The sequence below is a fragment of the Tachysurus fulvidraco genome, chromosome 4 (genome assembly GCF_022655615.1).
Source record: "Tachysurus fulvidraco isolate hzauxx_2018 chromosome 4, HZAU_PFXX_2.0, whole genome shotgun sequence".
NCBI lineage: Eukaryota > Metazoa > Chordata > Actinopteri > Siluriformes > Bagridae > Tachysurus > Tachysurus fulvidraco.
The window spans coordinates 14,971,516-14,993,142 of NC_062521.1; the positions used below are offsets into that span (position 1 = coordinate 14,971,516).

Below are 21,627 nucleotides of genomic sequence, written 5' to 3' on the forward strand. Positions count from 1 at the left end.
CAGCCCTCCGCGCACGTCATTGGCTCATCTTTTTAAGTATTCACTCCAAGCTCTTATTATTGGGCAGATTCTTACACAACTGGTTTCATAAACAGATGTGTAAGAAGTTGTGACCAGAAAAATAAAACAAACAGAGACATTTTTGCCGCACAGAAGAGTGTTCCAGGAAATCGGCTGGAAATCGCACCGGAGGATTTGCTTTATGTGGCTGGCGACGTCTTGTTCATGTAGGTGTTAGAGTGCATGCTCTTGGGGCTCTTGGCATGTCACCTATAGAAAGTTTACCAGTGGACCATCAGGATTCAGTGCATGCATCGTGCGTATTATCTCTCATAACGCATCACTAATGTATAGGTATCAATGTCGGCTGTATTGTAGGTGTATAGATGATGGGAAAAGTTTTTTATATATATATATCTATATATATATATCTATATATATATATATATATCTATCTATATATATATATATCTATATATATATCTATATATATATATTTTTTTTTTTTCTGAACTTGAAAGAGAATTGATAAGAATCATGGTAACACCGGGATCATTTTGGTTAGTAGTTGTGTTCTGATCATTTTGAACTTTTTGCGTAAAATATACGTATTCTTACTATGATTTTTGGAGTTGATATTGTTGTAAGATTGGAATTGTTTGACATGAAAGAAAAAAAACTTAAAGATCTATATGCGTTCTGTAGGCTAATGAAAGAAGTGCTACAGTAGATTGTTGACTGTGCTTATTTGGGCTTTATATGCTGTGAGTGCACTTGCTGTGTGGACTTGCTGTGACTGTGTCTAGAAGAGTCTTGGGTTCATAAACTGATGCTGCAGCTTCTTGACGCAGTCATTTACGGTCAAATTGAATAGCCTTCTTGACGCAAAAGAAGAGCAAACTGTCATGGACTACTTCCATAATTGACAAATGCCTAAGTAAACCAAACGAATGTTGCTAAGAATATCACAACGTTAAAGCTTTAATATTTATCTATAGCATAGTCCCATCTTTTTTTTTTTTATTCATATTGCCATGAGAAACATGATAAAGTGCTACATTATAGTTTTGTTCTTCCAGAATGACTGGTATAAACATATCTCGTTAGCTTTAGTCCAAATGAAAAGTTTATACCTTACAATCAGTAGAGCTGAATTAACTCATGCATTTACTAATACAAGTTAACACGATGCTTAAATCCACTATGCACTGTGATTTTTTTTATGGACAATATGTTCATTCTGCAGTGAAATGGAGAGACACCATATGCCACCTCAAGAGAAATAGCATGTGTAAGGAGGTTTTCAACCAGGAATGGTCTTTTACTTGCCCTTAATATCCATTTCCATTGTACAGTAGTTTTAAAATATATATTACATGTTGTAATAACTTGGCCTGTGATGCAGCTTGGCCTGTTTCCAGTCCCAGCCAAAAGAACACTTCCTACAGCAAAATACAGCACGATACATTATCCACATGTTATGCCCTTTGAATCATCATCAGTACACTGCCTCTTTATTCAAACACCCTATATAATATTTTAGTATAAAGAAATCAGTGCCAGGTGTTGCCCTCTCTTTTTAGAATCACTGCATAATAGCTAAAACTACACATTAATTTTTTTCAGTATTCATTTAGCATTTCCTCTAACATGATTCTCACTTCGTTAGTCATCATAATGATTACCTTTTATGTTTTCTCCAGTCAGACACTTTCATTATGTCTATTGTTATATCTGAAACATGGTAACCAAATCACTGGACTTTGTGTGCTTGTGTGTTCATGCTTGAACTGTTTAATTTAACAAGGGTACATTTGAGACATTGAAGACTTGTGTAAAATGGGGCTATTATAGTATTTTGTATTAACAAAAGCAGCTCTTTATACATTTTACATATTATTCTGTAATACTGTTTGTCATTCTTCTCTCTCTATTACACCTCCTTTTTCCTTTATGTAATTTATTCACCATTGCTTCACCTCAGTTATTGTACATACCCTGGTGTTTACACAGATTTAGGGTTCAATGCATAGTATTTAAGCTTCACCTCAGTTACGTACCCTAGTGTTTACCCACGTTTAGGGTTCAATGCATAGTATTTAAGTTTCACCTCAGTTACGTACTCTAGTGTTTACACACATTTAGGGTTCAATGCATACTGTAGTATTTAAACGGTACATTTACTAAGCTAGTATTTAGTCAGTGTGATGAATTATCTTCTACACATCTTTTGACAGACCACAGTATCTCGTTTACTACTGCTTCTATCCACGAGCAGTCCAGTATTCAATTTGATACACTCTCATTCAACTGACATCATCCAGACAGTTAAGTAGATGCTCCAATGTCTTTGAATCTTTTTTTTTTTATCGCCTATGGATTTTGCTGTCCAAAATGTCTGCCTCGGTGTGCAGTGGGATTGCTTTTACTCTCAGGTCTTAATTTAGACCTGGTCTATCACCTGTCTTCACTGCCCTGATTTATGATTTTGCCCTGTAAGTGAAATGTTGACCAGGTAATTGGCTCTTAACAGTGGAAAATATTGAGACATCTTAAATCCAGCTCTCAGTGAATTGTGTTTCCTGTTGTTCTTTGTACAGACTTCCTCGTTTAAATCTACATGCATACTGTACTGTAGGCAAGCTACTGTACATGAGTGAGCCTCATGCATCTCCTGGTGGTTGGTTATGTTGCTGCCACTTGGTTGGTGTATTACATTTTAAAAAATTATATTAATGCACTTGTCTTTGCTTAGGATTTAACAGTTACATGTTTGTTTAACCCTTTTTATAATCGGGTGTACTATTTAACATGCTATAACTTAATGTCTTGTTTGTTGTCCACAATGTAAGGTTAAACATGAGATGTACATTTTGAAACACACATATTACTTATCAGGTAATGGCTAGTGTCATCCATAGATCATAAAATAGTTACTAATTATTCAAAGATTGATCCCAGAAATGAAGAATGTATTTAAAGTTGTGTATTAAAAACTGTGGTATTGTATAACTATGCAATTCTATATAGAAAACAACAACAAAAATATAATAGAGCTCATTTGCTATTTTAAAAGTTAATAATGCTAGTTAAATAATTTAATAAGTTAAGATAATCCTTCATACATCCCAGAGTGTGGAAATTTGCAAAAATCGTACTACATTAATTGAATAATTATTGTTATATTTTAAATATTGTAACATAATGTAAGATTATAAATGGACTAGCTGGTTGTTTGTCACTTTCAAATCAATGCAATGAATAATAAAGTATTTCAGAGTCCAGTAGATGGCTACCTTGCCTAAAGAAAGTGCCTCTCACACTGCTGAAAAGATGGCACACCTGGATGTAAGAGAAAAACTAACACTGTACGTGTATTCAGCAGGTGACCATGTCTGCGTGGATGATAGCGGTAACTCTTGGTATGGTGGCTCAGTGCCTGGCTCAGCGCTCAGAGCCCATGTTTGTATCTGTCACTCAGAGTGTGCTGCCCCCTGACTATGAGAACAACCCCACTCAGTTGAATTATGGCTTGGCTGTCACTGATGTGGATGGGGATGGGGACCTGGAAATATTTGTGGCTGGGTGAGTATTTTGTTTCATGTCTACCTCAGGATTTAAAAAAAAAAAAAACAGATCTAAAAAAGAAAAACACTATGTACTGGGACAATGTATTTTATTTTCAGGTCAACTATTTTCATTGAGCTTGATCGGAATTTTAATCAAGCTTTAATCATTTGATTGCAGCGTTTTAGGAAGATGAATTCACTGTGAAAATATTGTTTTTTAAAATGTAATTAGATGGCATTTTCTCTTTTTGGTTGATAAGCTACTTTTCATGAGACTTTTGAAGGATTGAAATCTTAGAAGCTAGTACACATGCCATTTTGAAGGAATTTTCAATGACAATGTTTGAAGAGTTTCAAAGTTTAATTTATACAAATTTAATTGAATTGTCTTGAAGAGGACTCGGATGAAAAATGTTCATCAATGACTTTTTAATCCATAATGAAAACAAATGTATTTTTAAAGTTTTATTGTTGCATAAAGATTCATAGTTGGAGAAAGATGCCATCATATATTTACATTACAATACATGTTAATCTTTTATCAGCATTTTTTATTGTCTACTGTAAAAACGTCTGTCTGTACTATGTGATATGTTAAGCTAATATAATACAAGTGATGTTATAAATGTGTACATAACTTTAGAGAGCACACATCCTTATAAAGGAACTGCTGACTGGTAGAGGTCATATGATCATTTTAGAACAACGTAAATTTGGCAAACCGGGAATGAGAGAAGTCAAAGAAATTTTTTAGTAGCAGAACCGCAATACACATTTGTAAAACGATTTGGAATTTCATTTAAGTAACAATTAAAACTTAAGAAATGAGGGGACATGTGGTTTGTATACTTCTTAACATAATGGGTACATTTTGATAAAATCTGACTAAAAGCTTGTTTTTTTTAAATCTGTTCTTTTTCAGGTAATTTAAAACTGTTGCAGTCAATCTTGATTAAATCAACAATAACAATATTTGAAAAATAAAACACATCATTATAAATGAACACTGATTAAAAGTTGACACTTACTTAAATATTGTCCCTAACTAATTAAGGATAATTAAGGATATAATTTAAATTAATAGCCTAAACATAATGTTTCCATCTGCAGGTACAATGGCCCGAACCTGGTGCTGAAGTATGATAAAGCAAAGAAGAGGTTAATAAACATTGCTGTAGACAACCGCAGTTCGCCGTACTATGCTCTCAGAGACCGACAGGGGAATGCAATTGGAGTCACAGCATGTGACATAGATGGTGATGGGAGGGAGGAGATCTACGTTCTCAACTCTAACAATGCTTTCTCTGGTATGTACATACAAATATTTCACAAATATGGAGAGCTACGAACACATAAGGATGTGTAAAGTAAAAAAAATACATGACTATGACTTATAATACTATATAAAATACAGTATTCTGTTTGTTTATTTTTTGACCAGGTCGTGCAACATACACTGATAAGCTCTTCAAGTTTCGCAACGGACGTTTTGAGGATCTCCTAAACGATGAGATAAATGAACAGAGAGATGTGGCAAATCGAATGGCAGGTCGTTCTGTAGCTTGTGTGGATAGAAAGGTAACAGAACCAGGCAAAATTTTACCTCTCAGACATCATCTACATTTCTACTGAGTCTCTGAGTCAATCAGTCTTCTGAGAGTCAAATGGGGAGCAACATAATGCTTTACACCTTCAACAAATGTTGATAAAACATTTCTATATGACTGAATGTCATGTTACAAGGCAAGACCTTATATGAGAACTGCACATGAAAGATTTTGTGGTCCCATACAATCCCAAGCCAATCAGCAAAATCTGATAGATTGAGTATGGTGTAAATTATTTGGTTGATAGGAAGTACAATAAGCTGAAGTGCATATTTCTAGCTTCTCACTCTTCTCCACTGCCTTCAGCAATGAATGATGTCCACTTATCCTGTGAGGCAGCAACTGAGGGATTGAAATAGATTTTTTGATTGCAGCTCCATTTGACTGAGCAATAAGAGGATCCTTTCTGCAGCACTGCATAAATGATGTAGCACAGCTGGATGAGGGTGTAAACTAAAACAAATCACAAATGTGTTCAGTCTGGATTTAACTGAATTGTGGAAAAAATGGCAGCATCATTTGCTAACATCAAGGACCCCTTGAGAGAACCCCTGGGAGACTGTCATATTAATCCTTTCTCTTTTACAAGGGCAATGGCAACGATTAGTGCAAGGAAATGCCAGTGAATGAGATATTATGTGCTAAAACTCATAGAGGTCTTGATGTCTGGTTCTGTTTATCCAGTGAATACTGAAAACCATTTTTAATGAATGTGTCCTGTTTGACAGTGAAGTGCTATCATTTGTCTGTTGGATGGACAGGGAGCTGTATTGACCTGGTCATGGAATGGAGATAAATAGGTTCTCACTCACTCCTATCTGTATGGGCCAATAATTATCCATGGGCTTATGGCTGCTACTGGAACACTGTCCAGCAGGAGCAGGATACATTAGAGAAAAATAGTAGCATTTAATCAGCAGAGCATTGACTTTATCTTCAGCTAATTGCAATATAATGAAGCACAAAAGACAAAAGTATTCTGTTTTGTTGGCCTTGGTGAGTTGAAGGAACACCAGTCTGTAGTATTTAAAGGAAATGTCAACCCTGAAACTGGAAACACATTAAATACATTCACTATCCACTTTAATAGTTACGTTGATAACCAATCAGCCAATCATGTAGCAGCAGCACAGTCCATGCAGTCATGCAGTTAAAGACTTTCTAAGATGTTTGTACTGATTATCATCTATGCAGTTTGGATCCAGATGTGGTCTTATACTTTTGTAGTTCCTCCACCTCAAGGTTTTATGTTTTCTGCATGCTGAGATGTTTTTCTGCTCACCACAGTTGTGGTTATATGAGTTACTGTATCCTTCTTGGGGGCTCCAACCAATCTGGCAATTTTTTTCTGACCTCAGGCTTTTCAACCCACAGAACTGCTGCGCACTCAATGCTTTTCACACCATTCTGTGTAAACTGTGGAGACTGTGTGCAATAATCCCAGGAGATCAGCAATTGCTGAAATAAGGCCACCAACAACAACCCCACAAATCAGTCACAGAGCGTTTGTTGTTGTTGTTGTTGTTGTTGTTGTTGTTGTTGTTGTTGTATTGCACTTCTGCCACATGATTAAATGTTCATTCATGATCACTGAATGAATAGAAGAGTAGAGTTGCCCAGGGTATCTGGTTTGACCATGAGCTTGTGATTCCGTCTGTCGAGTTTCTCATGCTCTGCCTTTGTCTGTATGGGTGTTCTTTGAGCTCTCTAGTTTCCTCCAATCTACAAAAAGCATGTAGATTGATGGCTAAGTTTACCTTACCCAAGATTGCCCGTATTCTCTTTTGTGTTGTGTATTGCCGTATTTTTCTTTATTTCCTGGCGTTTTAGCAGTTGTTTGGCCGACAAAGGTCACAGAAGGACCTTTCTAGTAAAATTCCAATAGCTTTTAATAGGGGAATGTTTTAACAAGCATAAGTGGTAATAAGAGAGAAAATGTCCAGGTTTATATGTTAATATAGAAAAAACAAAAGAGCAAGAACTTCATTTCTTACTCACCATTTTCAGAGGTGACATACATTGTAAAAGTGGATGTTCCAGAAGGCGGTTTGACTTTGCAACACAGTTTAGGTGAGTTAGATATCGGTAAATAACTCACTTCAGGTGGTTGAGATTTTGATTAATTTAATCAAGGAAACCTTTTGGACTGAGCCAGAATACAATACAAGGTCAAAACAAAAAAAATAATTAATGAACAGCTGTATCTGTTCCTTTAGATAGATCTGAAGTAAGAGCCAGTTGCACTGACTTATTTCAGTGTGTAGTAATTTACCATTATAGTGAAAACTGTTTTGCAAAAGAACAGTGAACCTTAGAGATAGGGTGAGGAGCTCGGTCACTCGGGAGGAGCTCAGAGTCGAGCCGCTGCTCCTCCACATTGAGAGGAGTCAGCTGAGGTGGCTCGGGCATCTGTCCCGGATGCCTCCTGGACGCCTCCCTGGGGAGGTGTTCCGGGCATGTCCAACCGGGTGGAGACCTGGGGAAGGCCTAGGACACGCTGGAGGGACTATGTCTCTTTTGTAAAGGCTCTCACAGTTCCCTGAGTGAAGAAAAGTGGGTGAAATTCTATTAAACAAAAATTGAAAGATTCGTTGATGGCTACAGAAAGCATTTGAAATCTTGGCAAAAGTGTTGTATCTATCAAATTAGTGTCACCCAAAGAGAATTTCTCATCAGTCCCAGCATGTCACATATGCTAATTTCTACTTATTTGCAAGCACCTTGTTGATAATCTTTCACTGTCCTTATGTTTGTGTTTTATTGTTTGTTCCATAGTCTTGCTCATAGCTAGCCTTGTGATGTTTTATTGTGTGCATGCATATGGTTGCCATAAGTACTTCATAAGAAGCTGGAAAAAACTGCACAAGGAATCCTTTGTTTAGATAACTCTATGATGTTTTGTTTAGCTTTTTAGCATTCAGTGTAGTCAAATATGTACATTTTTGGCAGAATTCAACAAATGCATCAACATCTATAATGGGCAGATTTTGAGTAAACCAGTTTTCTTTTTTTTCCAATGTGTGGAAATTTTCATCTACTGTATAATGATGGCATACACTATAGTCAGTGGTGGAATGATGGTTATTAAATAAGGTTAAAAACTGCTAGAGAGTCTCCAAAAACAACCCACCTTCATTGTCTCTCTATTGTCTTTATTTTGAATACTGAAGATGCCACAGTCATTCATGGCCAGGAGTCCAAGACAATATAATTGGCCATGCTGGATAGGTAGGATGGCAATACCCTGTCAGGCAGAGCGACACTTGCCAATTACAGCCGTCTGTCTGCACACTGTCTGTTAATGGATTGTGTTCAGCTGCTCTGAGAGCAACAGTTCTAAAGGATGTGGTGAGTTCAAGTGAGAAAGTACGTTAGGCCTCACTTCTCTAACTGATACTGTAGGTGACTTAAAATTGAGGTAATTATCCGAAGTGACTTAAATTTGGACAAAATAAAAGTTGGAGTGTTCCTTTAAGAAAGTGTGATAAAGATACATCAATGCAATACCATTTATATTAGAATAATATTCCTGTCTATCTGTGTGAATTTCCAATCTGTAATTACTACGTATATGAATTAAATAAAAAGATATCCGTTTAGTCATTTTCAGTAAACTGAAGTCAATGAAGCCTGTCATACTTACAGCATATAAAATATTCTCTTAACTCTTCTCAAGCTGTTTTCTTGACCTGAGTTGACGTCTCAGTAGAGTGCAGAGAGCAATGTAATGAGTTTTGACATTTACATTCTTATGCCTCATTAAGACCGCAGAGACTAGGTAGTGGTATTTATATACTTATGCACACATTTCTTTAGTTCATCATTTCCCTGGTGTGGAGATGCAGGGATCGCTGGAGACTTTATTGAAACTGTGTGCGTAAGTTCATTTAGTCTGCTCCTTCGCTGAGTTCAGGCCCACAGGGACTCTGTCTGATAATGGAGTGTGAAATTAATATCCACAGGGTAGATGCTGGAGAATGCAGAGAAGGCAAAAGAATGGGGTCCTCAAACAAGAGAAATGAAGGTCTCCAATCCAATGAAGTGGTAGTTAACACTTGGAGGCGCTCATTCATGCTGTGTTTGGTATTAGCATAATCACACATTTTTTATTTGCACAGAGATATGAATCGCTTACAATGGTACACACACAATAAGTAATTCTCCCCTGTATTAGGGAACAGGGCGCTATGCAATCTACATTGCCAACTACGCCAGCGGGAACGTGGGGCCACATGCGCTGATTGAAATGGATGAAAGTGCCAGCGACCTGTCCATGGGGATTATTGCGCTGTCCAACGTGGCAGAGCAGGCTGGAGTCAACAAGTTTACGGGTATAATTTTATATTACACTATATATACTTTAGAGAAAGGGTTTATTACGAAAAACCCTTCAAAGCAGCTGGCTTTAGGGTCAGTGTGCTTAACCCCATAGCTGATTTACACCTGAAGCCAGTGCTCATATTAGCTGTGAGTCATTGAGTTATGGACAGTGTTTATTGGGTAAAGCAGCTCTAATAGAGAGATAAGGCGCGTGTGAGGTGCTGCTGCTGCAGCACAGTGGCAGCTTTTGGCCCAGTCAGCTGTTTGCTGTTCTGAAAGTCATAAGGTGGCACAAGGACGACAGAGCCATACTTCAACCCAGACCTGCTCAATGGGCCAAACGTTCCATTAATCAGCACAGACTGTGAAGTGGACTTTGATCCTCTATTCAACGCTGTTTCAGTGGAAGCACAGTTATGAAAGGTTGTGCATTGAGGCAGGGAGAACTAGAGTAGAAAATTATTATGAAAGGTTATTTGGATATATGATACCATTTCTAATTTGGAGCATTTCGGGCAAATATGAATTTAAATATTTTATCAATGGACAGGGCAAAAAAAATGCATTAAGTAAATGTATCTAATTAAATTTATTGAAGAGGAAATTACAGATGAAAAAACTTCAAGATGTAAGCTTTATACATTGAAAGCTTTAGCATTGCCTCAGGGTTACTAAAGTGAGCACTGCAGTGAGGGGGCAATATGACTGTAGAGAGTCTATAATGTGATTGTAGTTTGTGTCAGCAGAAACAGTGGCATGCCTGTGTAGAGAAATTGGCTGGAAAAGCAGTAATGATTTGCACATTGCATATGGTAAATGTGGATGTCCCTTCGATGAACTATAGGAGGACGTGGGGTCGTGGTGGGGCCCATACTCAGCCAGACCCTTCCTGATATATTCTGTGACAACGAATACAGCCCCAACTTTCTGTTCCGCAACAACGGAGATGGGACGTTTACAGATGTGGCTGCGCAAGCAGGTGAGTAGGAAAGAATTTGTGCACCTGACCATTACACCCATATATGTTCATTCCAAAACCATTTAGGTTGGTCCTAGCCTCCACTACTATGGGAAAGTTTAGTGAGATTTGGCAAAGATGTCAAAGTGAGAAAGCCCAGTAAGTACTGTACTTCATCCCAGAGGTTTTCAGTGGGGTTGAGATCAGGGCTCGGACCACTCATGATCTTCCACATCAACATTGGAAAACCATGGCTTTATGGATTAATGCTTTAGAAATACAAGATGTAATGCTACAACATACTATGACAATTATATGTAATTGTGTGCTACTTACTTTTAAGCAAGCCCCACATATAGGAGTGATGGTCAGGTGAACACGTACTTTTCCCAAATAGAATTTTTTTTGGTCTTTAAGTGTATAAACATATCAACAGAAATAGTCAATATTTATTAGTAATAATTGTAAGGATGGTGTTAACACGCTACAGGAGTTGAGGACCCAATGCAGCATGGCCGTGGAGTAGCTCTAGGAGATTTTAATCGGGATGGAAAGACGGACATTGTGTACGGCAACTGGAATGGGCCACATCGTCTATTCCTGCAATTAAATAATAACCGCAAACACAGATTCAAGGTGAGTTTTTAAATCTTAATATTTACATTTGCTCATTTGGCTCAAGCTTTTATCCGAAATGATAGACAACTGAGCAAGTGGGGTTACGATTCTTTCTCAGTGACCTAACCATAACTGCTGGATGTTGCTCATGACTATCAGTTCAGTACCAAGTGTTATTTGACTAATCGATGCAACATGGTTGCTTCTTTGATAGCTTGCTTTTATTTTAGTACATTGATTTGCTGCAAATTGAAATCTAATATTTCTGAGGGGAAAAATGGTAGCTATATTATGTTAGTGACCATAATTACTTATTTTGGCATAGTGATTATATTAGTTTTCTTAATTATTTTACCATGTCTCAGGGTAGTGGTAATTTGATGCATGAACAGTGTAATTGAAGCCTAATTATCTTGTCCATTTACAAAATGACTTCAGTCACGCATTGCAGAAATTTATGCACCGTGACTCAGAATGTGTCTACATCTTCTCCTTTTTTGATTAGAGCATTCTGACTGTTATTCACTTTCACTGAATTAACTCTGTGCCACTCCTCTTGAGGCAAACATAGTAAGATGCTACAGAAAGCAAGATTTTTATGATGGCGGTTGCTGATTACCGTGCTCTGCAGATTGGAGCAGTGTTGATTATCCTAATGCTGGTGGAGAAAGTGTTGATGAGAGAGTGACTGCTATCCTCCAACTGTCTAAGGCCTTTGCTTTGACCACACTGCAATTTCACATACAATCAGAAGTCTACCTGATTATATCTGACTGATTAAAGTATTCAGCTACAGTAGACCAAAATGAAAGATGTGCAGGACATCTTTTCTTACACAGTTCGTCCAAATTGTACTAAATTATGCTGTATTCATTTTGTTCTGATGTGCATCCGGTATAGTGCTAGCCTTGATCTGTATCTGGAAGACTGACAAAGAAAATAAAATAATATAATATGATAAAATCCATTTAAGATCATTCTGGTTTTGCTTGCAAGTCCTGATTGTAGTGAAACTATTTTAATATCAGTGCATTATCAATAATCAGTTAAATCACCACATATGTAATTGCTTACAAAGCAGCATATGGCCATGTTAACAAACCTGTAATAATCATCTGAGAATAAATTTATGTGTTCATAGTATTTGGGGTCATGCCAGAATCAATGGTTCCTGTACAGTGCAAAATAATTGTTTGTGTCTCTCTTCCTGCCCAGAGACTGTAGATAAATTATCTAGTAGCTTACCCTGTTGGTTGTTCATCCTCCCTGACTAAATATACTTAACCTGAAGTAATCTAAACTATAGGGCTTTTCATGCATTATTTATTTTCAAATACATGTCATAAATCAACCGGATTTTTAAGTATGGTGCTGTACTATTGTTGTGTTATGTAATTGTGGAACAGCATTGTGTGTCGATCTGCTGTGCTGTTTTAGATGCCGTTGTCACTAGGGGTTGATGTTTTTCTGGCCAGATAGATAAATGTCACAGGGGGGCTGTTTTATAGGGGTCACTTACTGGGTTAATGTCCTGTGGGAGCACTTGTACAGAGACATCTGGAATGCAATGCTGGCTCGTGTGACCACTGCCATTTCAAATTAAGATGTTCTGTCACTTTGCTGAATTGCTAATTAAATCTGAAGTGACCTCAATCCACACAGATACTGCGATCTGCTTAACTTTATCATTTTAGGGCACTAGAATTTTGGACCAAACATTCACTCAGTATGCTTTATTTATCACACGTGAATGATGGTACCAAATGGCCAAAAGCAGATTCTAAGAAATGTTCACTTCTTGTTTATTTTTGATTTTCTTCCTTACTCAGTGTAAGCTGTCCAAAGCTGTCCATCGCATCTTCTCTACCTAGGGAGGACAAGGTCATCCTAGGGTACTCCTCGAGCAGAGTTTATGAGCCCTATAATTAAAATGAGGGGTAAATACTTGAGGGACTGCAGTGCTCTATAACTCTTCATGGACTTATTGCTGCACCACTGAACCAAGGAGATATCAGTTACTTCGTCCTGCTCTTACTTCTTGCTGGTGCAGGTCTTTGAGCTGCATGATTTACCCTGTGCTCTGCCCTCTGTGTCAAGCATACAAGACACCAGACATGAATTACTTACTCATCCAGCTACATTACAGTTGAGCTGTCTGCCAGTGCCTTTCTCAATATTTGTCTTTGTAGATTTTCTTCATTCACAATAAATTTAGGAAAGTGTAATAAAGCGGTGTGTGTATGTATGAGTGGAAGTGATACTGATACCTTGTGTCTCAGGACATCGCCACGCAGAAGTTTTCCATGCCATCTCCAGTGCGCACGGTCATCGTAGCAGACTTTGACAGTGACAATGAGCTGGAGGTCTTTTTCAACAACATTGCATACAGAGGATCATCAGCCAACAGACTTTTTAGGTAAACCAAGCTGACTAACAATGACTAACAAAATAATAAAGCACAGCCAAAAAAAAAAAGTCTAAACTTACAAATTATGTAAGGTTTAAAAAAAATAATAGAAATGCCCAATCTTAAAATTTTATTGTGGATAGTCCTAGATTTTTGAAATCACAAGGAGCAGTTTATTGTATTTTAATCAAGTAATTACACAGTTACCCTAATACCCGAATGATATTACTTAGTAAATCTGTTTCCTGCTTTGAGTAAATGAATCAGCACACCAAGTACAGTTGGACAAGCTCAAGTGAGACCTGTTATGTAACTCTGAACTAGAAATGGAAAGCATAAAGGCAGTAATTATATCTACATCACTGTGATGTGTGAAATACACTTTAGAGACCAGTTTGAAGTAAAAGTAAGGTGCATGTAACTGCTAACTTCATTCACAGGGTTTCTCGAAGAGAAAATTCAGACCCACATATAGAGGAACTGAACATTGGAGAGGCAGCAGAACCAGAAGGGAGAGGAACAGGTATCTCCCTATAATTATAGTACAAACGCAAATGACCAAATTATTTGGTATTTCTATTATATGTAACAAAAATTCATTCAGGTTAAACTCCTAGTTTAATTCCTCTTACCTGAAAATTACCCAAGCCTAAACATGTGACGGTTCTTTACCAGTGGGTGGCGTTAAAGCTCTACTGTGCGTTGTTGTTGCTGCCTTACCAAGCATATCTGTTTGTAAACATGGCATATATATTCAGTTACAGTAAAAAAGAATCACTTAACTATTGAGTTCTAATTAAGTAGTGTATGGTCATTGTGTCGTATTAAGGTTAGAAATAGCATTTAGGGTCATTTATGAAGACTCCTTGGGAAGCTTGGTTTTGATCTGGTCAATGACTTTCACCATAATTTACAATATGATATGTAAAGCAAGCAATTCAAGCCACATAGTGTCTGCAAATGCTTCTGACTTATATCTCCATATGTTTCTGATTTATTTGCTTTGTTATGTGTATAGCAAAAAAATTGCACTTTGTTTGAGATGGCATTATCAACTGTGTTGCATCTGACATTTGTGTTTGTTATGTAGGAGCTGCTGTGACCGATTTTGATGGAGACGGGCAGTTAGATCTGCTGGTAACGCATGGCGAGAGTGCAGCACAGCCTATCTCTGTGTACCGAGTGAACCAAGTGAGCATCTGTCTTCCACCTGTTTATAAAACGGCTGCTGAACAGAAGAAAACACATTCTAAACTGAAATTTAAAAAAAAAAATATTCAAATGTGAACAGATACGTTTAAATCTGCGAAATTGCAGTGTATTTTGTTGTCTTGTTTGTAGTTAAGTTAGTCATTTCATTTCAGTAGTCATTAGGATATCCATTTAGGTAATCCATCCATTTAAACAACTATAAATGCAGCTGTTGCTACATGGAATTTTTTTGCAGGTTTTCTTCTAGTTATCTCATGCTGCTGATTGTGCCTCACAGGGATCATCTAACAGATGGCTCCGTGTGATTCCACGCACACAGTTTGGGGCTTTTGCTCGAGGAGCCAAAGTGGTTGTGTACACTAAAAGAAATGGTGTTCACACACGTATCATTGATGGAGGCTCCGGATACCTGTGTGAAATGGAACCTGTAGCTCACTTTGGACTTGGTATGTGTTGTATTTTGATTTCACTTCGAATGAGCATACAAAGCTCTTCACAGAACCCTTGGGCTTTGCTATTAACTTACACAAATGTGTTGACTGCATGAGTAAAAAATTTGGCAATACTCATGTTCAAGTCTGATATTATGCTAAATTTATTCTTAATATTATCTAGGGAACGGTATTAATAAAAACCTTGACGATAAGTAAATCCGAGGCCAGCTGATATTGAATCAAATATTAGATGTTAAAAACACTACAATAAATACAATGACATTATACTTTATAAAATCTGACAGCTTTACTGGTAAAGCATGTATCATTTCCTTTAATTTCAGCAAATAAGGGTCAGTACAAAGTAAAGCAATATGTGCTTGATTACACTATGATTCCTGTTTCATGCAAGTGCAAGTGTGTTCATGCAGCAGTAACATAATCCATGTGAAAGCCAGCATTTTTAATATCCTCAATGATTAGAGGTCTGTGATGAGATGCTGGTGTACAGGTGCAGAAGCCGGTGGTCAGCGCAAGAACATGCTCCCTCTCCATGGCTCAGTTACAGATTGTCTGCCGAGCATGGCTTCAGCAACTCATCAGGGAGTCATCAGCCAGATTTGTAGCACTGCTAGGAAGCCAGTTGGAAGCTCTGAACTTTCTAAATATGCTGTGAAAATCAAAATGATCTCTTTTACTGCTCAAATGATCACCCAGAGGGCCTGTAAATATGTGCGTACCTGGTGTTGGGTACAGCTACGCATGCATATTTGGTGCTGGAAGGTGGATGTGTGGAGCAGGAGCAAAAAGACTGTAAATCACATCGATTGAATTGAGATCTAAAGGACGACTAATTCCATGTTCTTGGAATCGCAGTTAGAGAACTTGTTAGCCATAGAGTTTTACTTTGCAGCTCCTACAGAGCTTCATGCGTTCTCTGTTGACTAAGATTTTTTAAGGTTTTTCATGAAACCTTCACTGCTGACTCATCGTTGAATGCTAGCATAAAATTCAGTTTGATGACTTTTACTTTAGAAGAGCTGCATGTAGAATATTTTAAGCAGAACAGTCTCTTGCAGAGAAATCATAAGCCTTAGCAGGTGAAATGTCCAATGTGTTCTCCCAAGGGGCACCTGGAGAAGCAGACTTGGTTCTGGCAGGAGCCCTTGCGGATCTGTTTACCTAAGAAATGTTGCTTTAATTAAAGACAGGCAAGGCACTCAAAGCATCTCTCCATGCTTGACTAAAAAGCGGAATGGAAGGAAACGGGAGCTGCTTGCAGTCAAGCTCTTCCCCCATCCCTTTCCCATATCTGTCGCTTTGAAGTTCTGCAAGCTTCTTCTGCAATGTTTTGCTTCTTTTGCCTGGGTTCTGTGATGATCACCATGTTTTGGACATTGCCATACCAACTGGTGTAGTAACTGTAGCCAGGCCCTGGTTGTGTCACTGCCAGCAGGTGGGTGGTATACAATGGGAATTTGGATGTTTACATATAGGTGGTTTAAGAAGTTACTATGCCGAAAAGCTGTCCAGAAGAATTAATATAGAAAATTCATGGTATTCAGTTCTCAGTTCTAATCTGGTGGTTGAACATCTCTGTGGAACATTGCCTGCTATACAACTAACTTCCATACTCCATAATCCTGTCTTGTATACTGTTAGACATGAGACGTTCATTTACTGTATCAAATCAGACAAGTTTAGTCCATACTGCACACAGCTGCAGTCCTGTGCATTCTTGTGCATTTGTTAAGAGCTTGCAACCCTTGTGCCAAACCCAAGCCTGCTCCAACCTGGCTTTTGCCAAAGAACTTCTTGGGAGGCCTTTTCTTCTGAGTGGAATTTTTCCATTGAGAGCTGTGCTTAAAGAGAAGAAATCATTCATTGTGTCTCCTAACTCGGAGGGGAGGTTACAAAGGCAGACTGTTCTCTAAGTGCTGAGAGGCTTTTTGCTTCCCTGCCATGTACTTCGCCAACAGGGAAAGACGTGGCCACCAATGTGGAGGTGTACTGGCCAGATGGACGCTCTATGGCCAAACCATTGGAGCCCAGTGACCTGAACACGGTTATGGAGATCAACTATCCAACATCTGAGGAGGAAGCGACCCCAGCAGTCGAAATTGAGGTGTGCATAGTGCTTTGTCCCGTCTTATCATTTTTAAATGGAAAGGTTAATGCTTGATAATTTCCTTTCTATTATCATGTATTAGGCTTTAGAAATATAAATGATTTTTTTATGAAACCACACACTTCCATTTAAATAATTATGGATCTTCCTGATCCACATTCCCAGATCACTTTTTGTTTCCCGTTTACAACCTGAAAATTAAATCTATTTATTTAATCTTAATCAAAATTAACTAAACATTTACAGTGAGTTTTGAAATATTGGTTTGTATTGATTAGACAGATTGAACCAGGTACAACAAAGTTCTGTATTTTTTTCAATATTCTTCAACTTTAATTGAAACTTTAAAATGAATCATTTCAGTCCTTTTATGTTATGTTACCTTTCTGCACCTTTTGCAGTGTGGACATGGATTTTTTGTTAGTGAGAATGGCCGTTGCACTGGTAAGATTCACAGCCTTTACAGTTTGTTGTGTCAGTGTAACCCCTCAAACTGTGTTTTCATCTGTTACATTACTGTTGCAAATCCTCCACATGCAATCCTTTATCTCACTCCCTTGTAACTCCTAGATCAGGATGAGTGTACACAGTTTCCCTCTGTGTGTCCGCGTGAGCGTCCTGTCTGTACCAATACATACGGGAGCTTCAAGTGCCGCTCGAAGAAGAAGTGTAACCAGGGCTATGAGTCCAACGATGAAGGATCAGCCTGTGTGGGTGAGTAGGAAACTGCTGACTAGGGATTAATAAAGGAAAGAACTGTCACGAGGCCTTCCAACTGTCATGCTGCTTTAAGCTTTCATGAACTGCATCATTTTTAAACCCAAGTCTATGGGACATTTTTCGGCCAAATATGACTGCCTACAGCTTTCCCATGATGCTCTTTTCTATGGCTGCAAAATAGCTTCCAATTTTTTTCCTTTCTTTCCTTTCTCTCTGTGCTGTTACATTTTTATCTTCACCAAAATGTCATTAGATTAAAATCAGTTACATAAAAGTGGAATAAATGTGTGTTCTCTCTGTGCTTTCTGCCTGCAGCTCAAGTTGCATATTTTGAGGAAAACAGATCTTCTGCTTTCAAACAGTGGCCTTCTCACTTCTGGTTACTGTCTCTACTTCTGCTTACTCTGCTCACTATCTGACCCACTGATGGCTCTCTTCTTCCAAGTCATCATCATCACGTCTCCTCTGCTGTGCATTTTCTCTCCTGTATATTGGGAGTTGACTGTAAACTGAACTCTCTGTGGACTCCCAGCTCTCACCGTGACCCCTGCTGTGTCTCATTTTCTGCTCTAATACTTGTAGAATAGACACTGTGCATGCCCACATGAACTTACAGGAGTTTTAAAGAAGAAAGCATTTTAAAAAGAGTTCAAGAAAAAAACAACAACAAAAAAAAAACAAAGCTGTTGTAAAGTAAGAATGGCATCACATGGCTGATGGCATAAGAAAGTCTCTTTATTATTTGTTGTACATTATCATCTAAAGGCCAGGGTATGATGTTATTTTAGTGTGAATAGAAAATAGTATAAAATTATATTCAAGGTCACAGGTTGTTCCTTGAACATGGGTTGTACATTATTTTCAGTTTAATATTTAATAAAAATGAATGAACAACCAAATTATCGGTTTATATTCTATGAAATCTCCATCAAGGATGTCGTTTGCCTTTGAGAGGTTATTATTTGTTGGTGTATTTGCAAATAGTATTTTGGATTTTATTTTTAAAATATTTATTTCGTATATTTTTTTGGCATTTTATTTAATAAACTAAAAATTAAATGAAGACTCCTCAATTTATTTGCCATAGACTTTACATCTAAAGGGGTGGATAATGTACAATCATCTTACAATAAATTGTTAATATGAAACATATTAAAAGTGTGGGTGTGGGTGGTAGTTTGTTTGCAGTTTGATATTCAATAAAATGGATCAACAACCAAACTTCTGGTGTTGATGCTTTGAAAGCTACATAAAGCGGGCCAGTTGCTTTGGCAAGGTATTTTCCAAGTTGGCTTGTAGTTCATAAATAAAATTATTATTATTATTATTATTATTATTATTATTATTATTATTATTATTATTATTATTATTATTATTATTATTATTAATGGTGATCCAAGCCTGAAGTGCTTGTCATTTTATTGGACTTCTTTATTGGGACTGTATTTTCTTTTTCTTCTTTGGTTCTTTGCTAAAACAGCTCAAACAACAGCTCAAGTCATAGAAACTCCAAGTTGATCAGAATTCCCATTCTACTCAGGCAAGTAAAGGGACTAGCATCAGACTGATGATGTTGCCATAGCACTAGCTTTGATGTTTGTCCTACATCTCAAGAGCCGTAAGCTGTACACAACACTCCACTTGTTTATAGACATGGAACGTGATGATTTTTGTGAACCAGTCCTAGGATGTTTGACTGATCTTCAGACACCTCAGTAATTATCACAAATATGTTGATATGATGTTGGTAAACAAAATGGTGCCATATATAGTCAACTCTAACATGGCAGAGCAAAATTTATTCAGTAGTTATAACTCACGAATTTGTGTGTGCATCCAGTTACAGGACATGATTCTGAACTCAGCTGCAAAGTCTGGAGCGTGATCAAGTATACAGGGTGGAGCTATGGTCAGATTGAGCTGAGACCTAGTACAGTATGGGTCATTGTTTTGCTGACCTGACTTAATTACTTGAATAACAGGAGAGTGTGATGCTCAAGCTCAATCAGTATAATCAGTACACTGAAACTGATGAACAATATCCACCACACACCAAACAATCCAAATGATATGCAAAGTTAGGAACATAGCCAATGAAAATGGATATGTTGAAATGGCTATTACTCTGAAACTGGAAATCTGATTTTGGTAAATGTCTGCTGAAATTTTGGTGTGCTGCATTACTGTGCTAATCTGTAACTTGATTTTTATTCAACAATGAATTAGTTAAGAAACATTACCATCTTAAGCCAATCAGTTATCGTTACAGAACTTAATATATAGTATACTCATGTACAGAAACCTTGCAGATTAACACTTGTGGCTATTCTTATAATCATTGTTGTTGGTCTTGGCAACATGACTTGTACTTGCTAGTTATGTTATGTCATTACAAACTTAATCCACAAGATTGTTTTTTTTTCTGTGTTCACATTTATGTTTGTATTGTTGTGGACACCACATGTTTTATTTCCAGTCTAGATATATATTTTCTGGAATTTCAAACCTGATATGGTTTGATCCAATACCCTAGATGTGTTCTGTCTTACAGTCCTAGAGCACACAAATGTTTCTTAATACATCTCATGTTTTGTTGTTTTCCTGTTTTATTTATTTATTTATTTATTTATTTATTTATTTAAATTTGGGCTGTTGATTGCAGCTCAGCATTTTTGACCCCTTTTGAAACCTTTTAGCAGGACATGATGTGGACTTGCTTTGCTTTCTGCACACCATATTGACTGCACTGAAGAAACATGTGTTTATTTTTCAGAAAATTAGCTTCTTACTGAAGTATGCTAACAGTAGTGACTCACAGAAGGTAAGCAATCTGCATTCTTCTATACCAGTTTGTTCAAACCTGCCTGTACAGTGTGGATATAGTCACATATTTTTTATCCCTGAAAGTATACAATATTTTATTTCTCACTATATGTTTGTTTAGTGGACTGGACAAATGATGCTGGTCCCCTTTAAGATTTGCCTGGACACATGTAGAGAAACTGCTGGTGATTGGGTAGCATATGTTCAGCCATCTGTTTCAGACAAGGTTAGAGTGTATAAAACTGCATATTACAAGCACAAACATCTCCACCATGGGTATTCACATAAACGTTGTGATAGTCCAACTATATAAAATCATGTTCTCACAAAGGTTTGGATAAGTGTGTTACATATCTGCTGAATGGTGACATTTACAAATTAAACCATTAATGATTAGTTTAACCAGTTCATAGAAGTGCGTATGCTTTGTTTTGCACTGGTGCTTCACGTTATCACTTTTCATTAACACCAAGAACACATTGGTTTTAAACTTGATGACTAAAAACAACACTTTATTTTATTATTGTTATCATGAAAATTTTTTGGAGCAAGAAGTGTTGTCACTTGGCTTGGAAACCAACAAAAAATATTCAGTGAAAGTCTGTGAAAATGCACCCACTTCTAATACATGTAAATTGTGTTATGTGGATTTAGCATTATTGTTATTTGGGTATAGCAAGCCAAAACACAGTATGTGCTACAAAAACAAAAAAACCCACAATATTTTAATGTATGTTCAAATATGTCTAAACTATTTCAACCCTGACTGCGGTTCCAGTACTGCACAGCCCCTGCACACGTTTAAATAAAGTCAGAATAAATAAAGTCAAT

At 37.3% G+C, this 21,627-nt stretch overlaps 1 protein-coding gene across 3 annotated transcripts; it reads left to right on the forward strand.

The window, feature by feature from the left end:
* Positions 1-71: 71 nt before the first annotated feature.
* crtac1b (cartilage acidic protein 1b) lies at positions 72-21,277 on the forward strand. Of its 3 annotated transcripts, XM_047812850.1 has the most exons (16): positions 72-227; positions 3,386-3,585; positions 4,680-4,876; positions 5,011-5,147; positions 9,351-9,507; positions 10,341-10,475; positions 10,945-11,090; positions 13,352-13,488; positions 13,920-14,002; positions 14,570-14,670; positions 14,969-15,137; positions 17,105-17,250; positions 17,655-17,697; positions 17,824-17,967; positions 20,747-20,794; positions 20,918-21,277. In XM_047812850.1, exons 2-15 carry the CDS (start codon positions 3,392-3,394, stop codon positions 20,752-20,754), a joined length of 1,797 nt encoding a protein of 598 aa, XP_047668806.1. In that variant the 5' UTR covers positions 72-227; positions 3,386-3,391; the 3' UTR covers positions 20,755-20,794; positions 20,918-21,277. The 3 variants fall into 3 exon arrangements, with proteins under 3 accessions (XP_047668806.1, XP_026997695.1, XP_026997693.1); XM_027141894.2 differs by lacking the exons at positions 20,747-20,794; positions 20,918-21,277 and adding an exon at positions 18,289-19,046 and having other exon boundaries at positions 3,383-3,585; XM_027141892.2 differs by lacking the exons at positions 20,747-20,794; positions 20,918-21,277 and adding an exon at positions 18,289-19,046.
* Positions 21,278-21,627: the final 350 nt, after the last annotated feature.